Consider the following 27,748-nt stretch of genomic DNA (forward strand, 5'->3'; position numbering starts at 1 on the left):
CTACGCTATAGAAATCATATTTCGAAAAAAAATTATATACTAATTTATATTAAACAGTAGAGTTATAAATACTTAATAAATAAATTTATAAATATAGTAATTAAATGAAACAAATTATTATTTCTTATTAAGTCAATATTTTTATATATAAAATTTTTTATTCGGGTGTAATTCACTACAATTATAATGAAAGGAAGGTAAATCACAGACGTAGATTCACTTTATTAAGTTTTAGTATATATTAAATTTTTATTTATCAACGTCCATAAAAGTTTCTCTTTTTAGTCTATCGAGTCTCGCCGTTATTTCATCTTTGCCGCTTGTCTGAATTTTTTTTTAAAAAAAATTAATTTAATAATTAAAATTGTCTTATTAGAAATAAGTAAAGTAATGAACTAATTTGTATAATTCAATAGTCTATAAATTTATAATGAAATAATTCACTTAAAAAAATTTATTAAATTAAAAATGCCTTTCTAAATTTCTTGATAAACTAAATAATGCTATTTAAAAAACATTAGTAAAACTGTAATATAATAAAATTCCTGAGTAAAAGATTTTTAAAAATATATATATATATATATTGTTTTAAAACAAGCATCCTAATTTTTTCAAATTGGAAAAATGCTAATTTATTTAAAGAAATTATGAAGTTGTAACGAAAAATAGTTTCTATTATTTTTATTTAATAAATTAATAAAACTATTGAATTGATACAAAAAAGTTTACCTATTAATGGGTATATTAAAAAAATATAGTAAAAAAATAAATTATAAATGCAATGAAACAAAAGTTATTGATAAAATCTTTTTTAATGAAAAAAATAAAATTAAAATTTTCAGAAGTAAAAATTCTTGTAAAATTAGAGCGAAATTAAAATTATTAATAAAATTATTTTTTTAAATTGGAAAAAAACACAAAAAATTTATAAAATTATAGATATACGTTATTAATAAAAACCTTAAAGGAAAGAAAAAAGCAATCTAAATTTACTATTAAATAAAAAAATTAAATATTGCTGTGAAATAAAAGTTTATGAAAGTATTTTAGTAAAAAAAGATAATCATTCTAAATTTCTTTATTACATCAAAATGTAGTGACATAAAAGTTACGAATAAAAATCTTATAGTAAAAAAAATAATTATTCTAAAATTTTTAGTACATAAATAAATATTAAATTAGTAAAATAAAAGTTACTACTAAAAGCAGCTTTCACAATGAGAAATAATCATAGCAAATTTTTTATAAAATAAACTATTAAGAATGTAGTTAAAATAAAATTCATTAACAAAAGCTTTTGTAATAAAAAAAATAAATTTTAATTTCTTATTAAAAATAATTTGTGAAATCATAGTGGAAAACAAAAGTTTATTTAATGAAAAGACTTAAGCATTCTAAATTTAGAATAAATAAAAGAAAACATAAAACTGTAATGAGATGAAAGTTATAGAGTTATCTAATCACAGTCGCAAAAAAAATAGTACCTCATTTAAAAAAGCTTTTCCCTGCAGTGGAAGTGCTGAAAAAGTTAAAAATTTAAAATGAATAAAGTTATATTAGTGAACTGGTACATGAATAAAAGATTTATGTTTTTGTGATTTATTGGATATATTTAAAAGAATAGTTTATAATTTAGTATATTTAGCATAAAAAGTTAATATTAAATTCTTATAAAAGAGCAAAAGGAACTAGTTATATTAAATTTATAAAATTATTTTATAATAAAATAATAAAATCAATTATTAAATTTTTTTTATTATCAAAGTTTTTATAAAAATATATATTTTTATAAAATTATTATTTATTCATTTCGTATTACTAGTTTTATATTTTTATCCAATATTTATATATTAATATTTTATATATATTTTTTCTTGTTATAATATTTATAAAGTATTTATTCATATTTTATTTTTTATTATAAAAAAAAAAAAGTAAAAAATACTCAAAAAGTATTCAATAATGGCAAAATAAAATTTCCGTTATAAAAAATTAATGTTTTACAATAATAAATTTATATTTATTATAAAAAATAAATAACTAATAAAAAATTAAATATATAATATTCATTACAAGAAGTTAATAAACTGTTTTGCTCGTGCTGCATATAATCAAGATTGCGACGAATGTATGTCTATATATATTTATAAACGTATTATTTATGAAAAGTAAATATGCAGTAAAAACAATAATATCAAAGAAAATTCAGTAATATAAATCTTTTATAATATATAAAAATGATAATAACAATGAATTTAATGAACGAGAAGTAAAAAAGTTTAGCACATACTTAAAGTGTACTTAATATCAACTAAAGCAAAAAAAAACAAAAAGTATAACGAAACACTCGAGCAATATATAGACACTATTAGAAAAAATTTATTCAAAAAAAAGAAAAAAGTGAAAAGGCAGTAAAAAATATTATAAAATAATCACTAAAGAAATTAGTCTTAAACTATAAAATTACACTAAAAATGTAGAAAAAATGCAATAAAATATTAATATTAAATTTTCATTAAAAAATTAGAAAAACGTAAATTAAATATACTTAACAGTAAAGATGTAAACTTATATTTATTTAAAAGTATAAATACATGAACAAGTAAAATATAATAAACTTTTTATACATAAAATAAAAAAAAATATTTCATAACAAACATTATATAAAAATAGTTGCAATATAAAAAAGTAAAAAAATAAATAATTACTTTATAAAAGTTAGGAAACTTATTAATAAGCTTTGGTAGTACTTTTAAACTTTCAGGAAACTCTCGTTGGATTCGAAAAAGTTCTTTTACAAGCTAAACAATAAAAATCATAAATATATATAGCAAAAAAATATATATAAACTAAAGTTTAAAAGTAATTATTATAGTAATTTATATAATAATTAAAAAAATAATGAAAAACTGTTTGAACTGAAGGAATATATTAAATAAATCAATATCACTAAACAAATTTATAAAAAAAAGTACAGCGAATGAAAAATAATATATTGAAAAGCCAATAAACATATAAATAAAATTATAAAGAATGATATAAAAACCTCCTGAAGCTCGCATTCCTCGAATGCCGGCTGCCTAATTTTTGTTTCTAAACGCTCAAAAATATTTCTGACCAATGCGAGTGTAGATGGCGCAATTTCAGATTCATTACAATCACTGACTTCTTGTTCAGGGCACTTAAAAAAATTGTTAATATTTTTATAGATCCAAAAAAATTATAAGGAAGTTATACTTTTGTGAAAGCAGAAGAAAATTGATATTGCGGATTTTTAATTCGAATAAATTTTAAAGCATATTCGTATAGCATTTCTCCTTTTTTAACATTTAGTTCCTTTAAGGTGTTTTCTATATATTCTAATAATAATAATAATAGTAATAATAATAATAGTAATAATAATAATAATAATAATAATAATAATAATAATAATAATAATAATAATAATAATAATAATAATAATGAAACCTGCAGGAAAATATCGCACTGGTAAAGAAACAATAGTCTTTGCAGTGCGGCAAGGCTGATCTTCTTCTTTATTTCTAAGGTAAACAAATATTAAAATATTAAAAAAAAAATGAAATATACTATTTTCAAAAAATAATATGAGAAAACTGCATATGAAGTTTATTTTTTATAAATAAAAAAACAAGCCCTAAAAAAACTCTTAAGTTATATAATTATTTATAACGGTTTAGGAGAATATAAAAAATAGTACCTCCAAAATATTTCTTGCCAACATTTTGCTGGATGCGCCCTAAAAAATTGGTTAAGCGAGGCGTATATCACTTTCCAGTCCAATGACATCACCAGCTCTAATGATAACAGAAATATAATGAAATAAAATAATAAAGGCAATATAACGAACCTGGTTTATCCTTCATTGGCTTGCATAACTTCCACATGCCCTTCAAGACAAAATGAACAAAATTCACATCTGAAAATCTAGCTGATTCGGTGAGAAGGTCCAATAATGTGCTAGAAAATATAAAAACACATGGAATTAGAATTGTACTAAGAAAAGTTAAGTAAAAAATTAAATAGAAAGAAAAATAAAAAATTTGGTGATAATTAAAAATATATATTTGTTATAAAATTCAGAATGTTTTAGTACAAAATATATTGTGAATAATAACATTATTTACTATAGAAAAAGGGAAATAATAATGAAGAGTATCCATTAAAAAGGGACCAAAAAAAATTAGAAAAACTTCACAATTTTGAATGAAGTAAAAAAAAATTAAAAAAATACAGTATAAATAATGAAGCACAGTTAAATAATTTTTTAGTGAATTAGAAAATGAAAAAATATATTTAATATATAAACTTAAAAAATAAAATTATTTTAAACAAAAGTAAGAAATATATAAGTTTAAAATAGTGTCGCACAAAAAATGTTACGAAACGTTTATTAATCATAATAAATTCATAAAAATTAAAAAAGAAAATTTAATAAAATACTTAAAAAAATGAAATGAAAATATTTAAATTAAATATTTTTATATTACTATTTACAAATTTCAAGTTTTTCACTTTTACTTATTCCTATTCGATATTTGCTAATATAATTTTTATTATTAATTACAAAAGTTTAATATAGTTTTTAACTTTATATTTATTACTTTTCGTTATTTTTATAAAAGGTTAAAAAAAAAATTACCACAACATAATAGTTTTATCGGAAAGTTTTAATATGTGTGAGGCCAGATCATTAACAGCTCTAGTAACAAGAGGCCCAAAGTGCTATAAAAGAGGGGAAAACTTGAGAAAATTTTCTTTAAAAAAGATGATAATAACAAATAAGTAAACAGTTATAAGTAATATATAGAAGAAAGGTATAATAATAATATTTAGAAGAATATAGAAACAAAAAAATTAAAAAGATAATTTACTATATTAATAATAAATTTTAAGTAGAAGAACAAAAATAATAATAAATCAAGATGATTTATAATAATATTAATAACAAATAAATAAAAAAGAAAAAAAGGAAAACAAAATAATAAATTAAATAAACAAGTATCATTGAACCGCATCACAAGTAACGCAGGCAGTTTGATTGGACAAAAAAGACAAAACTTCCCGAATAAGCGGAGATAATTCCTCGCTAGTGATGCTTTTAAAACCGCCGTGGCGCTCTATTAAGACCACGAGTGCACCTAAGAAAGGGGGGGAAATGATAATATTAAAATGGCCCAAAAAATGTATAATATAAATTTTTACTTTTATTATGTGTTGACATATCTAACATATTATTAGTATTAATATTTAAACCCAAACTTTTATATTTAATACATAATTCTTCCATATTTTTATCTATAACATCCATATATTCAAATTTTCATGTTTTATATTTATTTTTGTCGCTTTAAATCAATTATTTAGTAATATATATTAAATTATATAATAAAAAAGTATCGCTCTTTCTTTTTTTCATTTAAATATATAAATCAAATTTTTTTAATACTATTTTATTAATATATATAAAACTATAAAGAAATAATAATATTATACAGTGCTAAATTTTTTAAAGGATTTATTATAAAAGCTTTATATAATAATAAATAATAATAATAAGAATAATAATAATAATAAGACCGTAAACAGCGCGAAAAAGTTGTATTTCGTTCTTAATATCATCAGGATGATTAGATAATGCAGACTAATATGTTTGTTTATGAGGAATAGGGAGTATTATACAATATAATAAAACTTAAATATAATTATAAAATATTAACAAGATCCTTATTAAGTATATAATAAAATTAAAGAAATTATATTCATATAATAAGTGTATTACGAAATATATTTAAACTTATATAAAATTGTATACATAATGATAATAAAAGTATAAAGAAATTTAATAAATACGTACAAATAATAATATCATTAAAGGAATATAATTAATATATATATATAATTACATACTGAATATAACTGTATTAAAGCATTTAAGGAAATGTATATAAAATTGTACACGGGCCATAATAATATTAAGAGATAAAATAAAATATATATAGAATTAGACACAAATAATAAAAAAAGCAGTAAGAATATAATATAATCATAATTATACACAAAAAAAATAATAAAAACGTACATCGCGAATCTTTCTCAAAGAAAACTTCAGTTGTATAGTTAAAGGCATTAGAATATTTGAAAAGGGATAATCCGCCACCTCCTTTATAAAAATTATTTTTTTTTTGTTGTTAATTGGCTATAAATTTATAAATTTCAATTATTATTGTCTATAACATTTTTATGATTTTTTTGGAATTTAAAATATTAGTTCATTGCTTTCAGTGAAAAATACTAACGATAAAATCTTATGTTAGTTCTTAATAATTTTTGTAAATATTTATGCATTACTTCGGTGTAATATTTATTATTTTTATTAATTCCTTTATTATAATACTGGTATTTCTCTTTACCCCCTATTACATATAATATTATTAATAATTATTATTTATAAAATACTAAAAATAAGTACTTAAAGTAATATATATATATATATATAATAACTTCATTAAAAAGTTTTATAATAGTAACACCGCTAATAAAATTCAATATAACTTTAACAAGAAAAAAATTTTCTTAATAATTCTTTTTAAATATTGTAAGCGTTATCAATAAAAATTCTAAAAAGAATAAAATCTTAAAATTTTTCATAAATATTCATATCATTTAATATCTATTTTTTGACTCGTTATTTATTTATACTTTATTAGAAAATAGTCAAAATATTTACTTTTCATTATTATTATTCTTACATTTATATTTATATTTGAATTTAATTTTTTTATTTATTATTATAAAAACTAAAATAAAAAATTTAGAAGTTTTCATAAATAATAATGATATATCTTTTAATATTGATTTTTTGTCTCGTTATTTACTTATTATTACATTGTTAGTACTTTGATAGTAAAAAAATAATCGAAATAATAACTTTTCATTATTTTTATTTATAATTATATCAACATTATAATAAATTTTTTAACTATTATTATTTAAAAAACTTTTATTCTTGTTACATAATAGCATTATAAATATTGCCTATTATTAGTTATCAATTGTGTATTATTAAAGAAATTTTTTAATAAATATTTACCTATTATACATTTTTTTATAATTATCGGATTAAAAATAATATGGATATTTATTAAAAAAATATTAATTTTCTTTTCATATTACTTTATTAGTAGAAAGTAGTCGACGTTGAAGGTCTTCCAAGGAAGAAATCGTCGAAGTAATATCTTCCACATTTAAAATATCAATCAACAACAAATCAAGAGATTTGCTTTCTACTTAAAATAAACAGTATTGGCTCTTTATCAAATTTATAGCTCTTTTAGTGATCACCTGAACCAATCACCGCAGTGGTGTCGGGATTATTGGGTTCATTAGTTGAGAGAGTCGTGTTGCTTCTACGTATAAGTGATAATAATGAGAATAATAATAATGAATATTTATTTAAATATTATTTATTTTTTACTATTAAATTATTGTTTAACTATATTTCCTCTAAAAATACTTTTAAATTTATATTCATAAATAATTATAATAAATAAATATTAATATAATAACAATATAATACTACTTTTGGTTCACACTAAAATTCTTCTCTAAAGCGGTTTCAGCTTCTAAATATAACAAAAAATAAAATTAACAAATTAAAGCAAAAGTAACAAAAAAATTAAATTTACTTTTTTAGTATACGAAATACTTTTATTTATACATTTTGTTTCTTTTATTTCTTATAACTTTCTTAAAAAAGGTCGGCTACTTTGTTTTTTTAATGAAACATTTTGTGATTTGCAAAAATGAAATAAATATAAATATAATAAATAATACCAAAAAAGTTAAAGATAACTTATTTAGAAAAAAGTAATAAAAAACTTTATTTATAATATAAATGAAAATATAATTGATAACTTTCAACAAATATAACAAAAAAGTGTTAAAATAAATTGTTAATAAAAAAAATGTTTATATAATAATATATATTTACTTAAAACAGAAAAGTTACATAATAACAAACTATAAAAAATTATAAAATCTAAGTTAATTGCTGTTAACAAAAACATATTTTTTAATGAAATAACTATTATTATTTTTTATAACACTTTTATTTATTTAAACAGTCACGCATAAATCTGGCTAATTAGCGAAAGAGCGAAAAAGCTCAACGACGTCTAGTTCTAATAACCATTAGCCCATCCAGTCAAAATTTTTATTATAAAATACAAGTATAAGAAATATGTATACAGTAAGCCAAAAAGTAAAATGTTTTTAATATACATGAATAGAAATAATAAATTTTCATTATTTATAAATAAGAAAAAGTTATATAATATATATATTTACTATATGCGGAAACTGAACAAAAAAGTTAAAAACTTATTATTGCTATATTAAAAATATTTATACAAATTATTTAAAACACATTCGACAATTTTGAAACGAAGAAAATATTTATTAAATATATTTATGAGCAGAAATAAAATACTAAAGCATGAAAGTTAACACATCTTATTGTCCTATAAAAAAAAATTATAATGTATTTATAACACTTCAACAATAGTACAAAGAAAGTATAAAAATATACACTTTCATAATAAAAATTATATACATTTATATATACATAAAAGCACTAAAGCGTAACGCTACATATAAAAAGTTTTTAAGAACATAATAAAAAACTTGAATATTAAAAATAAAAAAATAAAGCTTAACGCTACATAAAAAATATTTTGTAATGAAAACTTTTTACAGATATTTATATAAAAATAAATACCTAAAAGTATAACAATACATAATAAAACATTTTTTCTTATAAACAAAAACTATATATATATATATATTGATTTATAAATGAAAGAACCAAAGCAAAACGTTACATAAAATTATAAGTGTAATCTAAAATAAAAATAATAAAACATAAAAGTAGAAACTTTTTATCGCTCTATGATGTAATATTTTATAACAATTTTTAAAGGGCTCATAATAATAATAATAATATATATTACCGCCTAAGCCAAGCTCTATGCAAAGAATTTTATGATAAGAATAAGATAAACCCTTCAACTTTTCAAGCATTTTCGGTCCAACTTTGCTATAACACTAAACAGTTATAAAATTATAATAATGAAAAATATAATTATAACCAATAATTAAATAAATTAAAAATATTATTATAGTAACAAATTTTATTATCATAATAAACATATAATAATAATAACTTAAAAAAGTAAAAATATAAGGTTTACGAAGATTAAAAAAAGTAATAATAATAAACAGTATAATTTTTATTATAAATATATTAATAAATAATAATCATAAATAAATAAACTTTTTTAAAAAAAGAAAAAACGGAACGCTTCACACTTTTATCTTCAGAGTCAAATGCAAAAAGAAGAAGTTCCAAAAAGTTTTTAGGAAGAATAGTAATTCCGTACTTCTCAAGAACGCCCTCCATTTCCTATAAAAATAAATATAAATAGTAAATAATAATAATAAAAAGAAATATTATCATTATTTATTTCTGTAAATAATATAAATATAAATAAAATTTTATAATAGCCGTAATATAAATTTTTTATGATTAGTATAAAAACTTTTTAATAACTTTTGTATTCCATATATTTATTTTTTTAAAAGTATATAAAAAGTTCATCATATTAATAAAAAAAAATTTATATTTGATATAAAACTTTATAAACTATATACTTTCATTAATATTAACATAAAAGTCATAATAATAGTATTAATATATTCATATATGTTGTGGCTAAAAAAAATGCCGGCTTCTCATTAATGATGCAGTAATATAATATTAGGACATAAAGTATACTGACACAATAGCGCTATTTACCAGTGTATGTATATATATAAGGCGGCCTCCCCCCGATATTGTGTCCATAAAGTATACTTTAGTAAATAGCACTATTGTAACAACGTTTCGTTATATGTTATTATACAACCATTGCACTATATATTAGAAGCAAGAACTTATTAATTTAGCCAAAATACCTCAGCCAAAGAGTATCTACGTCTAATATATAGATACAATTTTCGTAAAGTAATACCAGAGCACTAACTAATACAATACAAATAATGTATCACTGACGAGATAAAGCACCAATAGTGCAACTTAAGATTGCTCGCTGAGGTAGCCTTTTAACTCGTGACGCTTGAGTCAAATACTGGAGTGCACACCCATAGCTATCATCCGGAACTATTCGCCTCTGTTAAGGTGCAGTATAAAATCTCGCTTAACCCACCCAGATGCTTCTCATTAAAAAGTGAAACAATGGAAGCTCAGCACAGGCCCAGCCGGATCAACGAGGGATGATAGATATTTATATGATTCAAAGATCAAAGGACGGACACAATCCGGCTAGTATATCAACAACAGATGCAAGAGATGACACAGAACAAATCCTAGAATCTTTTATTGTCAAACCGTAGGAAACCTGGAAGTATAACACAATTTGTCGAGATCACATGTAAGCTAGAACCTGCCTAAGATGAAATAACTATAGCACTAGTATTAAAATAGTCGTTAAATTATGAATATATTTATATAAAGTTAATTTAAATAGTATTATTATATTTAAGTTTGTTATAAAAATTATAAATATATTAATATTTAAAATTTATATGAATCTCATAATAATAATAATATCAACTGAATATTTATTATAAGAATTAATAAATATCTGTTTTGATATAGTCATTAATTTCATAACTATAATATTGATATTCTAATACTTATTATAAAATTATGGATATTTATATTATGATATTTAATAAATTTTCTTATAATAATTTAATATTTATAGTGATAAATATTTAAATAGAATTTTCTTTAAAGTTCTATATTAATGCCATAATAATAAAAGTATTATTTTTTATAGATATTCGTTACAAAAATATATATATATTCATATTTATAAAAATTTAATGTAAATAAAAGAACTAACTTTTTGATAGTGCTATAGTTAATAATTATGATAATATAAAAATAAGAAGAAATAAATAAATAACATTATACCTCAAAGCAAAGTTTTCGTATAAGCATTTTCTCCGACTTTGCAGCTTCCAGAAGAAGAAGAAAAACTTTATTAGAGGGATAACAACTACACAACGTGCGTAGCAAAAGTTTAGCTTTTTCGCAGGTAGAAACGTCTTCAAACTTTAAAATATATATAAAAGTTAATAATTATAATGATCAGAGAAAGTTTTAAGATAATATATGAATGATAATAATAGAAATACATTATTAATAAAAATAGTAATAAATATTGGAAACGGATAAATAATAATGAAGAGAAAAATATTTAAACAAAGATTTTCAAATAATTATAATATTAAAGAAAAAATTTATATTTTAAAAAGTAAAATAATTAATAAAAAAAGGTTCATAAATAATAATTATAATATGATATAAAAAAGTTTTCAGAAAATATAATCGCTTAAGAGATTTATTTATATAAACTATAAAGAAATTTATTTTTCAAATAATAAAATAAAAAAGTTTTAAGAAAATATAATCGCTTAAGAAATTTATTTATGTAAACTATAAAGAAATTTATTTTTTAAATAATAAAATAAAAAAAGTTTTAGTATAAGGTTTATCGATAATAATAATAAAGTATTAAAAATAATATTAATAATAATAAGAAAACTTTTTCAAAAAGCGCTCCAATAAACAAAGAAATCTGTTGATCGCTGAGCCGCCCGCCAAAATAAGAAGTCCAGTTCAAAAGGCTTTCTAAAAGTTCAAGTGCCTTAATATATTCACAATTATAATAGTAATAACAGTAATCTTTTTATTGGAGAGAAACTTTATTATAATTATTATTACTATATTTTAAATAAATACCTTTAATATTTTTCAGTATACATACTTTCTATAATAATTTCTCTTAAATTTTATTATATAACAATGATAGTAGCAGTAATTATGACCCTTTTATTGTATAAAAACTGTACTATTATTATGATTTGTTAAAGAAAAACCTTTTTACGAATTTATCATCTGATACTATGCTTATATAAAGATCTTTTGAATTTTATTATATAATGATAATAGCAATAATTACTCTTTTACTGTATTTAAACTTCTATTAATATTACATTACAGATAAAAACCCCGTTAGAATTTTCATGTTCTATACTTTTTATGAAAAGATTTCTTTCAATTTTATTATCAATAGCATCATTATACTTTTATATATAACTTGTTAATACTTAATAATAAGAATAAATACGCAATTAATATACATTTATTATTTTAATAAATTTAATAAAAATTTTCTTAATAACTTTATTTGAATAATTTTAACATAAAATTTTTTATAAAAAAATTTCATAATGGAATTATTAATATAATATTTTTAAAACAATAATAATATTTGTTTGAACAAAAATTATCATGATTGAATTTCAAAGAAAACTTTAATAAATTATTATTATTCAACTGTTTATTTTTTATTTATTTTATAAAAATTGGTTAAAACTTTTATTATTTATATATTAATAAAAAAAATTAATATTTTCAACTTATTTTTATAATTTTTATTAATATAATTACTATTATTTTATATTATATATATTATAAAACTTTTTTACTTTTAAATGAAGCGGCGACGAGGGAAGTGTTAAAAGCCAATTTGCATAATATAATAAAAGAGGTAAACATTTGACAAGAGCCTATAAAGAAAAATTTTAAAGAATAAAAAAATAATAATTATGAATAGTTTATTACTTAAAAAGATATTATATCACTTTTTTTGTTACTATTGTAAAATTATTCTATTAGACATCACTAAATAAAAAAATATCTTTGTATAAAAGTAAAAATTCTGTATAAAACTTTTTAATAAATAAACAACTTTATTATTCTGTTCAGAAGAACATGCTTCACATAAAGTTTGCAGCCCTTCTAACTTTTCTCTATTGGCTTCACTAAAAAGTTGGTAAAAAAGTGCCTTAAAAGTAGAAAGAATATAAGTGGAGAGTCTTAGTAATAAAAATAATATATTACACGTTGCACGCATTGCAACATCAATTTTTTCAACAAATTAACATCAACTGAATGGTGATGGGATACAATAATGTCGAATGAGATGCTGCTATCGTCTGGATCAAACACAAAAACCCTCATATCAGAGTTAGAATTTTCAAAAGCGGGTTGTTTCATTGGCTTAGACTCTACTAATGGCCAAGCATGCGGAATCTGCTCTTCATTAGTTAGAGAATGGTATTGGCAAGTGATCGTTTCGGGCTCTTCTGACGATGCCGTTGTATTTTCGGGGGCTGACGGACGCGTGGAATAAGAGAGTTTTGATTCGTTGGGAGAAGACTAGCAAAAAAATTAAGGAAAAAAGTTAATATCTAAACTTTTTTTAACTGCTATCAATATTAGTATTTATATATATTAAGAGTTTTAACAGAAACTTCAGAGCCAGATTTTGCTTTTTCCAAAAGAGAAAGTGCATATGTTATAGAAAACTTGCTGATTGGCGCTGTCTCAACTTTACTTTTTATACTGTTTTGTAAAGTGTTATGCAGGTAAACTTCAACTACACTAAATATGAAGGAAAAAAAACCTTTCATAATTCAAATACTTCATAAAAATAGAAAGCAACGTGCCCGCCTTTTTGCGTACGTCGGCGTTACGGTCCTTGCAGGGTAGTACAGAATTAAAGGTAAAAAGAATACGTAGGTATTTATAAAAAAGGTAAAGTATATGATACGCAAAAAATGTACTCTTATTGAATCAATCAACCATTCATATAAAGGAACCTCAAAACAGTGAATAACAGGGGCCAATAGCTGAGAAGCGGTCTCAGTCAGAGCTTTACTTGAAGGCTTTTCTGAAAAATAAGAAGAAAGCCAGCAAAGTAGTTCCGCACGAAGAAGAGGTTGAGGTTGTAAAAGTGCTTTTGAAAAGTCTTCATTCCCTTCGTTTTTTTTAAATATTAATAATATAAATGAATATTAAAAATAATAATCAACAATAATTAAATAAATATTATAATTAACAATAATATTAAAGTATGTCAAGTATTATATAATAAAAGATACGCAGTAAATATTAAAAAGTACATATAAAATATAAATAATATATAAAATAACACAAATCGTTCACTAATATACTCAACAGCAAGAAAAAATATAAAGTAATAAGGTATAAGAGATAAAGCGTACTAATGATATATATATAAATTATTATAATGTACGTTAAAAATAATGAATGGATATTAAACAATAGTTAGTGGCAGTGATAGTGATAATTAAACTTATACCCAACAAATTTTCTAAAGCTATTTCATTGGATATTGCGGTTAATACTTTTAGCGCCGCTTCTCGAACGTTTGTTTTGTTATCGCTGAGACAATTCTCATAAAATAATGAAAAGTAAGTTTTTCATAAAAAATAGAAAAAGTTTAAAAAAAAAACACCACAACAATATTTAAATTTAAAAAGTTGCAAAATGAAGTTCCATTCATACCAAAACAGCAGGTATGTATTTTTTGGTATATTTTGTAAAAGCAGAGCCCAATGAGTGCACTTGGTTAAAAGAGCATAATTATAAAGAGATTCAATCCCCAAAAATTTGGTCATACCCATATCACCAAGCACGTGGAGAGCCAAAGCAACTTGGTTCTTATTTGTATCAAATAGTCGTGGATACTGGCATGTTAAAAAAATTGTGTAATTACTAACAAGCAGCAAATAATAATATCAAGTGTTCTGGTAGTAAATACCTTTATCGGTACAAAAAACAGTGAATAGAACCCAAATTACTTACCAAAGTTTCTGGTAGTTCTCCTATGTTCGCTTCCACGCAAAAGTTGGCCTTTGCGAAAACTTTTTGAAGCTAAAAAAAATATTTGTTATTATAAAATTAATATAAAAAACCTTTTCTTACTATTAATTTATTATTTTTTATAACATCAAAAAATATTTTATATTTTTTGTCTTTTTAATATTTATAAAAAGTATATTAATAAAGATATTTTATATGTTCTAATAGAAATTGAAATAATATGAGTAATGAAATTTAAGAAACCTTGAGCATTCCTTCGTTCCGCGTGCGCCAATTACTATCTTTTAAATCTTTTACTATTATAAAAATAAATAATATAAAAAATATATAAATAATAGTACAAGAGCAATATCACTACACAAAAAAACTTGAAAAATCATAATAACAGTAATGATAATGATAATATACAAATATGTTCTTTTGCTAGGAAGCCTCGAATATCCGTTCTTGCCGCTTCCACAGTAGATATTGTCTCACTAATGGTGGAAATGAAACAATAAATTGGTGAAAAAGCAAAAAAATATTATAGATTGGCTACTGTGTACGTCATTAAAGTCGCAACAAAAAAATACTTTAATGTAAAATAATAAGAAAAGTGCAAGACTATATAAAAACTGCAAATTTTTTAATGATTTTAAGATATGTAAACGCTTATTAAAAAATATTTATAAATATATAATACTGTTATAAAAAAGTTTTTAACTAATAAATTGTTATTACTTTAATATAATAAAAATTATTTATTACTTTCATTAATATTATTATCATAACTATTATTATATCAATTAAAAAACACTTTTCCATGTAAAATATAGTTTTTGTTATAGATTTACTCTACTAAAAACTTTTATAAAAGAGATATAAACTAGTAAATTACTATAATAAAAGTTTTTCATTACTTTTTTAAAGATTACCATCATAACTTTTATTTTATTAATAAAAAAATAATACTGTTCCATATAAAGTAAAATTTATGATTATTATTATTGTTGATCATAGATTTTTTAAAACACATGCTTTTATTAATACTTCAATATAACAATTGCTATTACTTTTAATATAACTTATAACTAAAAGTATAGATATTGATCTGTATATAATCATTATATATACAAACCAATACCTGCCAATGTAAATATACTTATTTTTATAATACATATACTTATTTATTTATTTAATATTAAAATAATTATAAAAATTTGTATTGGTTTGAAAATTTTTTACAGTTTGCGTAAAAGTTTCTTATTACGATCATATGAAGTTAAAAAGTTTTAAAAAAATTGTTTTCTATTTACTTTATGTATATTTACGAATAATAAATTTAATTATTATAATATTTTATAGTAATTATATATTTTTATTAAAGTCTTCTTTAAAGAAATATACTTTTCATATATTTGCTAATAAAATATTGGATTCACTATTATTATATTTTATTTTTGTAATAGTTTCAGCTAACAGTTTTCTTTAAATATACAAAAAAGGTTATTATTAAATGAATACAAGAAGAGTTGTTTTTATTTATTATATTATATATTATTTATAAAATTCACGTAATGAAATTATAATTATAATATTATTCCCAGTAATATTTACTGGCTTTATTGGTTTAAATGTTTCCCTAATAAATATCTAAGTTTATTATTGCTTTTATATAAAGTAAAAGAAAAGAAAGAAAAAGTTTTATATTTATTATATTTAGAATTCATAAATAATATATATTTTCTATTTAAAATTTTTCTGGCTTTATTAATGTTAAAGTATACTTTCATAAATATTCATTTATTATTATTTTTACATGACGTAAAACAATTAAAAGAAATAAAGGTTTTATACTTATATTAAGTCATTTGCTATTATGTATAAATTTTACTATAATATACTATATTAAAAGTTCCCCTGTACGTATATATAAGTTTATTATTACTTTCATATTAAGCAAAACAGATAGAAAAGAAGTTGTTTTATATTATTATATATATCAGTAAAATTTACTCTAAATATATTTTAAATTCATTATAATTTTTTAAAACTTTATATTCCCTTATTTCTGTGATATTATTATATATAAAACAATAATAATATATATATAAGTTTTAATAAGTAAATATATTTCTTTTATATATATTTTTCACTCTCATAAAAAATAAAATATTAAGTAAACTTTATTTAATGTATGTTTTCTTTATAAATATGTATATCACTAAATATCATTTATATAAACATTGATATGAATTTTAATTATTATTCTTCTAATAATAAAGTTTATAACTTTTATACATAATAAATATTACCAAAGAGTATTTCTTTCATATTTATTATTTCTTTTCATTATTAATGTAAAAAAATTATAGATGAGTTATTAATATCTTTAACAATTTTATTATTATTATTTTGTTAAAAGTAAATTCTTATAAAAAGTTGTCATAATAAATACTTTTCTGCAGGAAGAAAGTTTTCGTTTTCTATTTTTCTAGTGGGCTTGGGGGGGAGCATACCGGAAACCTTTAAAAAAAATAATGATAGATAAGTAGATGAGCTTTTATTACAAAGTTTAATGACTTTTTTATTAAGTTTAAGGAAAATTTTTAATAACATAAAGTTTTATTATTAATTATTATTATTATTATCACTATTATAAATATTATTATTATAGTATCACTACTAATTTGTTTTAAAAGTAAAAACTTCCAACAATAATTTTTCTTACGCAGAATACAGAAATGATATCTTCATAAATATTTAAAAAAGTTTAAAGAAAATATTTATTATTTTCTTTGAAAATTGAGACAATTTCCATAAAATTTACTGATTAATATATTATTTTAAATTTTATTAAAACGATCCTTACTACTAATAATAAATATATACTCGCATAATTTTCTTTACTTTAAATATTTGAAACGGTAAATCTTCCACATAATAATAAATAAATAAAAGTTTAGTTAATAAAGTAAAAAATAATAAAATATTTTAAAAAGGATAACCTTGGAAAATTCTGATTGCAACGTTAACAAAAGAGGAGACTTAACTTCCTGGAATTTTACTTCTATATGCGCTCCAGCTAACAAACGCAATATCGTGCAAAACTTTACAGCTTCCTTGCGAACAATAGGATTGCTATGGCATAAGCAGCTCTAATAATAATAGTAGTGGTTAAAAATTAAAGATAAAAAAGTTTTTAGTAGCTTAATCAGTGAATTATTATATATAATAATATTAATAATAATAATAATGATTATAATAAAACTTAATTATTATAAATAGTTTTTGGTATATCGATATATTAATTTTTATATATAATAATATCAATAACAATAATAATAAAAGTTAATAAGTAATATGTCTGTATAGTTTTTAGTATCTTTTATTTTTTATATTAGCGTCAAGTACTGTGAAGGAAGCTTCGAAAGAGACCCTCAAGGGAGTGGCAAAGGTCTGTTGATAAACCCATAGAATAACCGGAAAAGCACTGCAACGTTATACCACAATCCTAATACACCAATCACTAAAGCACTTAGGAAGTAACCGTACTTTTTACCGCCTCAGTAACGTTATCGTTCGAAAAAGTACCGGATTATTCGTAGTATTATACCATTTTATAACTAATAATTATAATGAAAATTAAAAAAAAATAAAAAAAAGTTTTGGGTACTTTTGTTTTCTTTATTATAGCTATAATAAAAGTGGTTAATAAATAAATTTATATTAATAAAAAAGTAATAACAGTTTTCTTTAAAAAAAAGTTATGATAAAATTTTTTTATGAAACATATAATTTTATAAACAATGAAAATACTAAATTATTAGTTAATAATAAAAATTATAAAAAGGTTTTTTTGTTTTGTAAACTACGTCAGTAAAAGTAGTTAATAAATTTTTATAAATAAAAAGTTTTCCTTAAAAAAAGTTAAAATAAGATAATAAAATTTTTTCTGTAATCACTACTACAAGAAAAGTTTTTAAAAATAATCTTTTAATGCTTTAATATACAAATAACGATAATACTAATAAAAGTTTTTCTTAAAAAAAGTTTATAAATAACGTATAGAAGTTTTAAGGCATTCTTTTGTTTTATTTATTACGACTAAAAAAGTGTTTTATTAACAAAAATAGAAATTATAATAATAATAAGAATAAATAGTTTTCCTTCAAAAAAGATAAAAAATATACAAGTTTTTAGTTTCTTTTGTTTTTTTTAATTCTACTATAAAAAATTGTTCAATCAATAAAAAATAGAAATAATAACAATAATATTAAAGATTTCAGAATTTTTTATAAAATTTAAGCTGAACAATAAAAAATATGATGATCATGAAACACGTAAAAAGCAGTAAAAAGAAGTATAATTAAATTTAAAAATATAGCAAATATTATTTATATTCCAGTATTTCTTAAGCTCAATGGCTGTAAATATAATAATAAACAAAACCAGGCAGAAAACGCACGCCTTTTTCGTGAATTCATTTTAAAATGGATATAAAATAAAGGCGTACATGCAGTGCATTGGCCAATAAAATTAGATCATTAAATTATTTGTAAAGTATAAAAAAGGCAAAGACAATCCAATCAGATTAAGTCTGGCCGTCATGTATAGCATATATTTTCCAGCTCTATTCTACGAAGCACACGAGGAAGTCATTAACTTGCAATATCTACTTCTCAAATTTGAGTGGCTAATTCAAATTTAAGTAGGCTTATTGGCTGCCTCTTGTAGAGATAATAATACCAGAAATACAATAAATTCTGAAATAATAAAAGAGCCCATTATTTTTAGTGCCTTTTGCGTCCATAAATATGCAATAATAATTTGCTGGGATTGTTAATAGTATTTAAATTTTTATGAAAAATTTCACACATTTTTGTTGGATATAAATTTAACAATTTCTAGATAAATAAAAAGAAGAATTTTTTAATATAAAAAAAGGCGGGCGACCCAAAAGAGTTTTATTGACTGGAAGTAATTCGATTCAGCTGTTTACCCCAAAAAATTGAAAGCATGTGTGCGAAGGATGAAATAACGAAATCACCCAATAAAAAAGCACTAATAAGCCGGTTGAAAATACAACTTCCAATTAGTCGTAAAAAAAATCTCTTTAAGCCATATGATTGGCCACGCCGCGCTAGTAAAAAGAGTGAGTAGCGACGGTAATGAGGATCATATAAAAAGTTTATAACAATAGAAAAAAATCTTCATGCTTTTGCTATAAAAAGTTTTTTCCCCGTAATGTAAAATAATAAATAACAAACTTCACTAACTTTAATCAGAATACTACTAAAAAAAGGCTCTTTTCCAGTAAACAAAGTGAACAGCGATAACTGGTTTTAATTTTTTAAAGAACTACAAGTAAACACTAAATAGTATTATATAATACTATAAAAGATTTACTGCTAAAATAAAACTTTTTTTTATAAGTATAATAATAATGAGCTATTCTTTAAAAAAAGGATCAAAAAACTTGTAGGTAGCATGATTGGTTCTTCAAAGCATATTTCTCTGGTAGGAAATTTCATAGTTTTCACAATATTATAACTTTTCTATTATTTACTTTTTGTATAATATTTATATGTTTTAATATTTATAAATTTATATAAAAAAGTTAAATAAATATGATTAACAAAAATAATCTCATAAATAAATATAGAAATAGTAAAAAATAGAATTATTGTGGATAATACATATTTTAAAATAAATAAAAATATATATTAAAAAAACTACAGAAAACTATATCTGGTCAGCTTGATTATAAAATATTGAATAACTGAAATAACAATCAATTTTTTTAATGAAATATTAATATATTGCAATATATATGTTACATATATATATAAAGAAAAGATCGGTACAAATAAATTTTCAAAAAAAAAATACGTAAAATAATAAATAAATATTATAAAAAAATAATAAAAAATACAATAAACTCTTATAAAAGTAATATTAATATAGTATTAGTATAATTATTTATAAGAATACTATTACTAGAATTTATATATTATTATCACTTTACCTTCGCAAAGGATATGCTTTTATCCAAATTTAAAAGCAGTCCGAACTCTTGAATAGTTTCACTCAACCATATTAAACTTTCATAAAAATTATATATATAAATATAAATATATAATAGCAATTACTAAAATAATTGAAGGAGAGTAAAAAATATTATTATAAAAAGTAAAAGAAGCAACAGGAAGAAAAAATAATAAATTTTTAATCTTTATAATGATTGAAATATTAGAAGTTTCGTAAAACTATCCATTATAATGAAACTGTACTAGATTATACACAAGAGTATAGTATAATAAAGTTCTTAGAAATTAGTGGTTGTCACAATTATATTACTATTAGTGCACGGAAAAACAGTGAATATTATTTATTTTATATATATAAATATTTATGCTTTTATTTTATTATTAAACTTTAGTATTTATTTAAAAGTATTATATACCATAAAAACTTTGATTATTATTATTATTTGCTATTAAAGTTTCTTAAAACATCATTATAATAATATAATAATTAATATATACTCTTTTATTTTTTTATTCATTAAAAAAATATAAACCAGTTAGATAAAACTTTGGGATTCTTATGGGCCAGCGCGCTGCCATAAATTTTTTCAAACACGTGGCTTAATGAGGTGCGCTCGCACAGCAGCTTTAGAATTTCTCCTGCGGCTTTTCCATTCTGTTTTGGGTTTTAAATTTTTATAATTATTGTCTTTGTTGTTGTTGGGTAAAAGAAGCAAAAAAAGAATGAAAAGAATATTATTACCTACAATATATATATAATGAAAAATAAGTAATAAATATATATGTAATAGATAATAATATATGGATGATTTCTTTCAAAATTTTATAATCCTTTTGAAAAAGTATAAAAATAATGATTACACATTTATATAACTTTTTTCTTTATAGCTTACTATCAAAAACTTTTTTTATACCGCTCAACTATTAGTTCAATTATATAAGCAAAAAATATTGCGAGCATTTCATAAATGATATTAATAGCTAAAAAAAAATTACATAAAAGTTCGAGAAAAAACTTTTATAATACAATTCACCTTCATATCGGGAAGCTTATCTAGCACAGCCTCGCAAATTACCGAGACTGATTGGATAGTCACCTTGCCCGTTTTAAAAAGTTGCAATAAACACTGTAAAAGAGTACCGGCAACCTAAAAAGCAACAATATAACATATTGAGTAGCAGTTTTTATTATAAATAATAGAAAACCTGAAAGTTTGTATCTTTTATATAATGAATAATATAATGAGCAAAAGCTTGAAGAGGTAATCGACCTGAAAAAAATAAAAAAATAAAAAATAATGAATAATTAAAATTAGTGTATAATTAATAATATTCATAATGTTTTTTACTAAATAAATAAATAATGACAATAATAATAATATACAGTAAAAAATAAGAATAATGATAATTATATCCAAGAAAAACTTAGTAGTAATAACAAATAAGAAATAGTAAATAATAATATTTTCCTATTATATAAATTTAATAATGATAATGTACTTAAAAAATATATTTTATAATAATAATATACCGATAAATAATTGATATATAAAAAAATGAATAATGGCGTAACCAAAAAAGGTTAAATAAGTTTAAAAAATGGTATATTTCGTTTCTATTTATATCAATACATCCAAAATATTAGTCATTGTAAATACTTTTATTATTAACTAAGTAATTTATTATAGTTATTTCATAATTTTCTGTGCATATCTCCATCATATTAATATTTGCTATTTTTTGTTTAAATTATAAATATTTAAATATCTTATTTCCATCTCAAGAATTTTTTTCAATTTTATTAAAAAATATAAATAAATATAAAAGAATTAAACATATTTGAAATGATAAATAAAAAAAATTACTAATAAAAAATAAAATAGAAAAGTCAAATAAAGTAAAATAATATCAAAAACAAAAGAATGCAGCAAAAGAAATAAGGAATAATAAAAACAACATATTGAAGTCTAATAATAATATTGTAATAAAAAAAAAATAATTATAATAATAAATATAAAGAGCCATAGAAAATAATGAACGGGTCTTAGCAAAGAGGCTCTTCTTACTTTGCACGGAATTCTCTAAAAACTTTAGCAACTCTTTCGAGGCTTCGTAGCGTTCCTTCCAAAGTTTGCTGTTCAGTCCAGTTTTGATAGAAGCGGGAATAGTAGAGTCCACTATTATAAAAGTTATAATTATGCTGAAATAAAAAATAAACATAATAATTATTATTGGCCAACATATTCTCATCGCCTCTTCAGCCTGCAATAGCTGTTCTTCGGGAAGTTTTGGTTTCTTATGTAACAGAATAAAATGGTTTGTAACAATAATAATATAATGAATAACCTTATCATAATCAATAGAGTTTGACGAGCAGCTTTCCTTAGTAACGCTTTGTTTTCCTTCGTTAACTTTTTTGTTGGATACAGGACGTTTCAAACTGTCCGTCTTAATAGAAATTTTGCTTGCAAGTTTGGGGGCCAAGCCGCTTAATGCAGGCTTTTTAGCCAAGTGCTTTTCTTTAGCCGGTAACTTGGTTGCCGGCTCCTCTATAAATGCACGGGACTTTTTCAAAATATATTCATTAAAAAAAAGTACAAAATTGTTACTGATAAGTTTTTGGGGAACATTCCTCATAACATTTTCGTTTTTCATTCCTTTAACAACTTTTTAAACAATTTTATTATAGTAAAAAATTTATATCATTAAAAAACTCTCACTGCCTTCATATCAACCTGCTTTATCGCTGAACTCTTTCACTTTAGCAGTTTTAATAGTGTCCAACTCTTTAAGATACTTTGAAAGAGCTGCCTCCCCAAAAAGTTTAATAAGAGTTCCTATGAAATATTCATTATTATTACTATATATTATCAGTAGTAGTGGTAGTAATTTTAATGAAAGACAAATATATATACGAGATCAAAAATACAATGACAATATTATTATAGTAAAACTCTTCTAGCAAAGTTTCATGAATTTTCCTATTGGTCAAAAAATTGAAAATAAAGTATTTTTTTTAATATAATATGAATTTATGAAGCAATCAGTGATGTCTATAAAGTGCCCAACCGATTTACATTGCATCATCACATTCGTTACAATTATATTGGAGCACAATATAAACCAATCACAGTATATGTTAAAAAAAGAGTCAACAGTAACTCTAATTTACACATTCATTATTATATTTGATGTAAAACGAATTTAACCAATAATAAGGCTTTTAGTTTTTTTTATGGGGAAAACAATTAAGTTTTCACACTAAATAATTATACCAAAAGTTTGCATGGCACTTCCCCGAACTTCCGGAGTGCTGTCATTCAAAAGCTATAAGTGAAAAATATTTTTATTCATTATCATTATCATTACTCTTATCATTATGATAGTAGTATTTTTTACTTCTCCATGAAATATATAATTATATTTTAAGAAAATTCATAAATTAAACTGATTATTTCATATTTTAAGTTTCATTAGAGAAACGGAACACCATTTATTGGTTCCATTATTTCACTTAATATAAATATTTTAAAAACTTCTTCAAAAACCGAAAAGATTACTTTTACTACAACAACAAACAAATTTATACATAATATTCGTAAACAAATATATTTATTAAAAGTTTTATATAATATTCTTATCAAGATACTTTTTGCAATCACTAAAATATTAGAAAAATGCTTAACAGTCAAGTGTAATCGACTATTGGTTATTATTTTAACTTACTTGCTGTAAACACAAACAAAGTTTATCCCGAAAAGTAGGCGGAATGGGCTTATCAACAGAACAAAATATTCTATTAATAATAAATAAATAAATTATAAAAATCAACAACTTTCTTTATATAATAATAGATAAGTAACGGTACGTCTTCGTAAAAAAATTATAACTTTTTTTATATAACAATAATGATAATGAATTTCAATGTTAATAATAAATATATGAGAATAATAATTACAAATTTTGATATATATAAAAAAATAATAACCACAACGCTTTTTATATTATAATGATGAATAAATAAATTATAATTCTTTTATATAATAATAAATAATAAAAAATAAAGATTACAAATTTTTATATATAACAATAATAATATAATAACTTTTTTATACAAAAAGAATAAAATATTTTAAATTCTTTTATAAATAATAAAAAAATAAAAAATACAGATTTCATTAGATAACTAATGATAATCACAACTTTTCTATATAATGATAATAATAACGAATAAACAATTAAATAATGAGTATTAGAACTTTCTTTTACTTAGTTATAATATTGAAAGTACCTCGTAAGAAAATCACAACTTTCCTTCCTCACATTAGGATTTCTATGGCTCAGCCCACCTTCTATGCAAAGCTCAAGCACTTCGCTAATCTCCGCCTTTTTTTTGTATATAAAAAAAATATTAATAATAAAATTTAACTTTATATAAAAGCTAAAATATTATAAAAAAAATTGAAATATTATAGAAAATTTTGAATTAAGTTTAGCATTACTGTGAAGTAAAAAAAAAGTTTTCATACCACTTCATAAATAGCATCCAAGGCGCAACGTAAAGGCTCTAAAACGTTTTTCTTTTTTTCTTTGCATTTATCAAAAATGCAAGGAAGTAACTAACAAAAATAATAATTAAAAGAAATAATGTTAATATAAATAATAATAGTAATGCAGCTGAACATGTTCTTTCCCAAAAGTTGTTTAGCCCAAAATATAGCAAATTATAGAATTTTTACAGCTAATAATTCACAATTCGCAAGTATTTACACTCTCTTATGCACTTTCTGAATGACTGTCTTGAAAATAGCGCATTTATATTACTTTTTTTTTTAAGAATTTTATTATTATCCTGTTCACCATATAATGAAATAATAACAAAGTAAAAGTTTAATAATATTACTTATATATAAAATATAAATAATAAGTAAAAATAAAAAAAGCCTAGATATGAAATACTAACGAGTAAGCCATAGGAAGAAAAGGCAGTTCCCAGACCTTTAGCAAGAGCAGCAACGCAGTTTAACGCAGAAATAGAAACATTCACATTCACATCAACGAGGCACTTTACAGAATAATAATAGCAATAAAAAAATAAGAAATAATAAAACAATAAAAAAAAATCTTCACTATTCATAAAAATAACTCTAAAAATACTTCTTTTAATGAAGTGACCAATGGAGTGAAGTCGCCCTGCTTTAGCCTTTTATTGGTTACTTTTTTAGTCAATTCCTCCAATGCGTCGCGTTTTAGTGACCATTTTTTTTCTTTCTTTTATCGTTATGATTGCATGAAGATAAAGAGGGAAAAGTTATATACAAATCAGAAAGCTCAACAAAACTTCAAAATAAATAAAATAATAAAAAATAATATTAAGTAATACTTTTTATAAAAGTATAGATTATCAGACTATATTTTATTTAGTATAAAACTTTAATAATTTTTTTAAGAAAAATAATAAAAAGATATACTTTAAAAAAAAGTAAAATATTAAAGAAAATATTATATTTAATATAAAAAGGTATAATAAAAAAGTGATAAACATAAACAATATACTATGTTTGTGAAATAGTCATTCAAGTTTTGAAGGATATCAATTTCCTCCAAAACTGCTGCCCTTGCTTATATATTAATGTGTAAAAAAAAATAATTAATGTTTAAATATAAAAAATAAAAAATAAATATAATAACTTTAGGAACAAGTTATAAAAGTTTCTTTTTTTAAATATTATTTATTAATACAAATTATCGAATACAAAAAACTAAAAGAGCTTTCAAAAAATTTCCAAAAATATTATTATAAATAGATAAATTCTAAAAGATAAAGTAACAAAAGTTATTTTACTTTGGCAATACTTCAAAGACAAATATTAAAGGTAAATTATTATATAGAAATGTTAAAAAAACTAAAGGGGTTTTTACTAAATATTTATATAATTTTTTATGTATTAATATATTTAGTATAATCCCTCTGTTTATTATTACGTCTATATTGATATTTTCTTTTTCGTATATATTATATTGCAAACGTATATTTTATAACGTCGTAAAGAAAAAAATAAATTGATAACTTTGCAAACATGTTATAAAAGTTTTTTATAATATAATATATACGAACAGTATTTTTTTTTTATTTTGAACAAAAATAACAAGTATTATTTGTAAGCACTTAAAAGTATATTACCACTAAAATTTATTAATAAGAAAAATAACAATAATAACAACTTAAAAAAAATATTCATAATTTTTTTATCATATAAAAAATATTGAAATTATTATTTATATTTTTCTTAACCTGCATAACCCGTATAAAAAGTTGTTATATATATAATTTCACAAATATATAAAAGTATATTTAGAAAATATATAAAACATAAGAAAGCCTTCCTCTATAAAGTCTCGTATATATCTTATTGTACAGTATATGCAATAAAAATAATCCTAAAACTTACTCGTGCCTTCATCGGAGCTTTCACTGGTGTTATTGAAATCATTAACTTCGTTTTCTTTAAAAGTAGGGTTCGATTCTTGTTGTGTTCTTGATAAATAATAAAAGTATTAAAAGTAATAATAATAATAATAATAATAATAATAATAATAATAATAATAATAATAATAATAATAATAATAATAATAATAATAATAATAATAATAATAATAATAATAATAAAACCTTGTTAACCGCAAGGGCGTTGGAGTTATGGTTATATTTTCAAAGGCAACATTGAGCTCCTTTGCCTTTTATTAGATTATTATTACTATTATTATTATTAATTATTATTATTATTACTTATTACTATTTTTATTATTACTACTATTATTAGTTTAACTTCACGAGTATAAACATGAAAAATAACACACCTGAACTGGTTTTATGTTA

At 21.0% G+C, this 27,748-nt stretch overlaps 1 protein-coding gene across 1 annotated transcript; it reads right to left on the minus strand.

The window, feature by feature from the left end:
• Window positions 1-249: 249 nt before the first annotated feature.
• LOC135120912 (cytoskeleton-associated protein 5-A-like) lies at window positions 250-27,332 on the minus strand. The gene is made up of 48 exons (XM_064045241.1): window positions 27,321-27,332; window positions 26,026-26,139; window positions 25,832-25,933; window positions 25,398-25,487; window positions 25,160-25,254; window positions 24,595-24,664; window positions 24,144-24,195; window positions 23,604-23,705; window positions 23,478-23,534; window positions 23,215-23,417; window positions 23,109-23,163; window positions 22,935-23,045; window positions 22,075-22,139; window positions 21,903-22,016; window positions 21,402-21,523; window positions 20,847-20,922; window positions 17,827-17,976; window positions 17,277-17,344; window positions 15,248-15,315; window positions 15,083-15,135; window positions 14,822-14,890; window positions 14,637-14,703; window positions 13,813-13,883; window positions 13,617-13,690; window positions 13,459-13,555; window positions 13,052-13,369; window positions 12,900-12,995; window positions 12,637-12,717; window positions 11,691-11,792; window positions 11,057-11,197; window positions 9,353-9,481; window positions 9,030-9,123; window positions 7,601-7,643; window positions 7,363-7,427; window positions 7,195-7,304; window positions 6,101-6,181; window positions 5,599-5,662; window positions 5,032-5,159; window positions 4,661-4,743; window positions 3,869-3,978; window positions 3,719-3,815; window positions 3,469-3,542; window positions 3,238-3,359; window positions 3,047-3,181; window positions 2,709-2,801; window positions 2,074-2,134; window positions 1,485-1,519; window positions 250-324 (listed from the first exon to the last, which is right to left on the minus strand). The coding sequence occupies exons 1-48, from the start codon at window positions 27,330-27,332 to the stop codon at window positions 250-252; spliced, it is 4,494 nt and encodes a 1,497-aa protein (XP_063901311.1).
• Window positions 27,333-27,748: the final 416 nt, after the last annotated feature.

The sequence above is a fragment of the Zophobas morio genome, unplaced genomic scaffold, assembly GCF_036711695.1.
Source record: "Zophobas morio isolate AGI-343-1 ecotype UQ-CSIRO unplaced genomic scaffold, CSIRO_AGI_Zmor_V1 ptg000450l, whole genome shotgun sequence".
Lineage (NCBI taxonomy): Eukaryota > Metazoa > Arthropoda > Insecta > Coleoptera > Tenebrionidae > Zophobas > Zophobas morio.

Excerpts from the sequence above, each read along its gene's own strand:
- LOC135120912 (XM_064045241.1), bottom strand. Across the intron at positions 13,884-14,636 it reads CCACGTGCTTGGTGATATGG|AAAAGCCTTCAAGTAAAGCT; the intron begins GTATGACCAAAT and ends CTTATTTTTCAG. Across the intron at positions 11,198-11,690 it reads TTGGAGCGCTTTTTGAAAAA|TTTGAAGACGTTTCTACCTG; the intron begins GTTTTCTTATTA and ends TATATTTTAAAG.